The 4,117-nt window shown below is 40.6% G+C and overlaps 1 protein-coding gene across 1 annotated transcript in view; it reads left to right on the top strand.

The window, feature by feature from the left end:
- Positions 1-241: 241 nt before the first annotated feature.
- The window catches only part of cabp7a (calcium binding protein 7a), a 26,969-nt gene continuing 23,093 nt past the window's right edge, over positions 242-4,117 (top strand). Inside the window, exons 1-2 of the mRNA XM_085295271.1 lie at positions 242-830; positions 935-1,155. Of these exons, the coding sequence (XP_085151397.1) occupies positions 1,047-1,155 (109 nt within the window). The 5' untranslated portion in view covers positions 242-830; positions 935-1,046. The remainder of the gene's footprint in view (positions 831-934; positions 1,156-4,117) is intronic.

Here is a 4,117-nt window from a genome sequence, read left to right as displayed (position 1 = left end):
CCATACACCCACCATTCATACGGTAATCAATCACACTTATGATTTTAGTGTAATGTCGGCGAGCAACCGGAATGCTCAGGGTGAGAGTAATTAAAAGGGAAAAAAGAAGAAAACAAAGATCAGAGAAACCGACAGGGCAGGGAGGGTGTATTGCGTTTATGTGCTGTGTTGTGGGATTGCCTGCGTCCACACGCTGAGCGTATAAGTGTGTGTGTAAGTGCGCATGTATGTATGTGAGAGACAGAGTGACGGGGGCGATACAGAGAAGGGAGAGACTACATATCTGATCCACACAGAGAGCTTCCTTTCACAAAAACACTGAAGACTGAACAACTGGATTGCACTGCGCCCAGTGCTCACGACCAATTAAGAGCCAGCGAGTAATTATTGTCTGTAAGGATCCGGATGCGCCCTACTTTACCTGCCATCATATCGGGCTTTTAAGACACACATTTAGATCTTTTATGCTATTCACTCATCATTAAAAAAAAGATTTTTAACACGTCGTTTCTGTGGATGAAGCTGGCTGGAGCCTGAGGACGGAGTGCGTCAAGTTAGCGCATGTATCCAACAAGTGGATGCATGTGTTTCATCACGGCAGGCAATCATCGGGACTAAAAAAAACACAAGAAATCGATGGATTCATAACCCGCAATTTTATCACAATTGTTGTTTACAGCAGAGACGGAAAACGTGCTAATTAGCTCAGATGTGGAGGTTGTCTGAGCTGATGGTGATGTTTCTATGTGCGCATTTTGTCGGTGTTCTGCACTGCTCCTTTTACTGACTTTGTGTGTTATTCCTTCTAAACATATAACAACTGCAGAGAGGTAAGAGCCCCCCCACACACATTTTCTTGCTCTTCATTCATTGACCAAAAGGCATATTGAGGCGGACACGCTGCGGAATCCACGTTTTCCCTTCGCACCCCCAGCCCCTCATCCATGGATTTGCTTTTCCGTCGGTGACTGAGCGGGGAAGTTAGGATCCTCTCTGTAGACATTTCTGTATGACGAGGGCGCAGGTGGTATCCAGAGGTCGCAGCCATGCCGATGCATCCAGTCACCTCCACGCTGATGTACCGGGGGATCTGCACCATCCCTGACATCCTCTCCTACAGCGCGCCGGTGAACCTGCCTGAAGACGAAGTAGAAGGTGAGAATAATGATACCTGCTCACATAGAACTGAATGTTATCAGGACTTGTGAGTATACGGGAGGTGTTACTTTGTGCAGCGGCAGTGTATGTGGCCGCGGTCAGCTCCTGCGGTGGAGTTCCTTTAAACTGACGCGCGGTCAGGACCTTGGACAGCGCTCGGAGAGCTTTGATTTAATACACAAGTATCGAGACTAGAAGTGATTTGGATTTTAAGGGCAGTTTTTATTTTCACAGTTCCCTTTCTTTATCTTGTTATATAAAACAGAATGTGCTACAATAATCCTCATTTTCGATTTTTTTTCACTGATTGAATAAAAAAAAATTGTTTTCTGTCTATTCACATTATCACATCATTATTTTCCATAAGTTCAAAGCAGGATTTCTTAAGAAAGGAATTTTGTTATAAAACGTTGCTCTGTGAGGTTAGTGATGCATTGGCTCGATCTAGTACCAGAAGCTAGGGCTGGAATTCACTGGCCTGTTAAGCCTGGCCACACTGACACTGAATGGTTTAGAGATATTTTATGCATCTTATCCCCATCTTTCCTGAAGAATGTGAAGCATTTGTCCCACATCTGCAAGATTATTAAATTAAGGGTAAATCCCATCATTTTTAAAAAAGTTGAATACATCTGAAACATCACAGCACTAAATATCAACACCAAGAAGCATGCTGAAAAATGACAGCTACACAGGACAATGTGTATTTCAGGATCATGAGAGCGTTTATGCCAGGAGTGCTTGCAATATGAACCTGTGACATCTGCACATTATCATACAGCAGCCCCTGACACATGACTGAAGTCCCCAAGTGGATGTGATTAGAGGAAGTTCTTGTTTTGCTGCAAGTGTGTTTATGCTGTAAGCTGACATATTAATGCTAAATGATTCGTCCCCTGCACCTCTGATCCTTTTCCCCCCATAATGATTAAACGCACTTTCTTTGAAAAACAAAGGACAAACACATTTCTGACAAATTCGACTCCTTCGCTGGACAGATTCAGAGAGATGAGTGGGCACACAAACCTTTAAAACCTTTTCTTGACAGCTGCATTTCATGTATATGTGTGAAGTACAGACAAGCCTGGTCTTGTGAAAAATTTCTGTCTGTGAGTGCTGGAGCACAGACACCAAGAAGCAAACTGCTAATGTTACCTGCAGGTGCACAAATTTTGTCTCACATAAACAGGTTTGCATTTGCAATACTTGCAAAGAACCACTTGTAAACACATAATACGGTTGGCACCTTCACACTGAGGTTGATGTTAATTATAAAAGCTGAGTGGAAGAGGCCAAATATATATTGGTTTTGACTCCCAGAAGGTATTCAAAGGCAGAACATCCCCAGTGCATTTTGAACATTCTGTTTCAGAAAACACCAGAAATATCCAGAAAAGCTAAGACACGCAATACACATCTCCCTTGTTCATTTAATGCTTTTTGCCTTTTTCTTTTCTTTCTTTTTTTTTTTGCTTTGAAATCCAAAAAATAAATAAAATAAAATAAAGATCAAAGAGATACATGTCAATGCCAAAAGTGATCCTTGCATGATGTTATGCTCTTAATTTCAGCATTGCATCACAGTGCTTTATTGTCAAACATGTGTACTTCAGGTTTCAGAAGTAGCTCTTGACTGTTGAGACTGACAAATCTCAGTTTTCTTTTCACCCCACCCAACCACTTTACTGTCAGCTCTGGATGCAATAAACAAACAACACTTCATTTTAGCTGCAATTAGTCAAATCCACTTATCTGCCACATGTGTCAGGAGACAAAGTGAGCCATTTGGGTTTTACAGCTCAACTTATAGTGGCAGTTTGATTGGAGAAGGCTGTGGTAATGCACAGTTAACAGCAGTGACAGAGCCTTTTGCAGCTGTTGTGATGCTGTGTGAGGGATGCCTTAGAGAAAGCGAAAGAGGCAGACTTTTAAGCCAGCGTCAATGAAGGGATTTGAACATTGTTGTTGTTGTCGTTGTCAAGTGACAGCTTCACAGCTTTTCCCACTAGAAAGCACAAAATGAGAATAATATAGAACATGACAGGGCTGAATGGTTTGTTGAATAATAGCAGAAAAAGAAAATGAAATGTTGTGTGCCAGTATTGGTGCTTACTTTTAGTTAACTAAATTTTAAATCTATGGAAACAATATTGATATTACTCTCATTATTGTTTTCAGTGTCGCAGAGATGGAAGACAGTAACGCAAGCTGGAGTTAATTTATTCTGTGCAACCACTGCAGCTCTTAGAAAGTGTATTAGCCAGTATTACCATAGCTTCATTTCCTATTTAAGCTGTAGACAGTATATAAAAGATGGGCATAGCTTCTGAGTCCTCTTTCACCCATAAATTGAACAGTAAAGCTTGAAACAGCCTCTGAGTCTAAGAAGTGAAGCCAGTTTCAGTTTTCTGTGAATATAACTTAATGCTCATTTTGTTCATTACTCATATTAGTCACTATGAGATTGTCTGTTATTAAGAAACAACTTCTGTCCTGTTGTTAGTAGGAACATAAATTGTTTCTGTTTATATTCTTAATCCAAATCTGCTGAGCACCTTCGTCTTCCACACAGCCAGAAAACCTATGTAAAACATCTCAGATGGAGGTTTCTATGTGACGTAAAGGCTTGTGCATTTTGCACTCAGTCTTATTCCAAAGGTGGAATTTATTACGACTGTTGGAGCAGCTGACAACTGCACAGACTCGCCCTTATTTTCTAGATGTTGCTGTCAAAAGTAGCAAGAAAGTGATGAGGAAGAATAAAAGTCGTAGGACCTCTTGCATTAAAAACAGACATACATATTGTATAAAGATGCCACTGCAGTATTGGTGAGTGGTACGCTCCAGATGCCAAACATGATTTTTTTATGTGTGACATATTTTAACACAAAATCACATTTGGGTGATTTATTTATTTTTTAAATGTGCAGCTTATATAACGAATAACAGAAAAAATGTT

The sequence above is a fragment of the Mchenga conophoros genome, linkage group LG12, assembly GCF_057382185.1.
Source record: "Mchenga conophoros isolate Kocher_MC1m ecotype Shallow Benthic linkage group LG12, M_conophoros_male_GT1.1, whole genome shotgun sequence".
Classification (NCBI taxonomy): domain Eukaryota; kingdom Metazoa; phylum Chordata; class Actinopteri; order Cichliformes; family Cichlidae; genus Mchenga; species Mchenga conophoros.
Note: the sequence above shows the minus strand (reverse complement) of the source record. Positions and strands in the feature narration are given on the sequence as shown.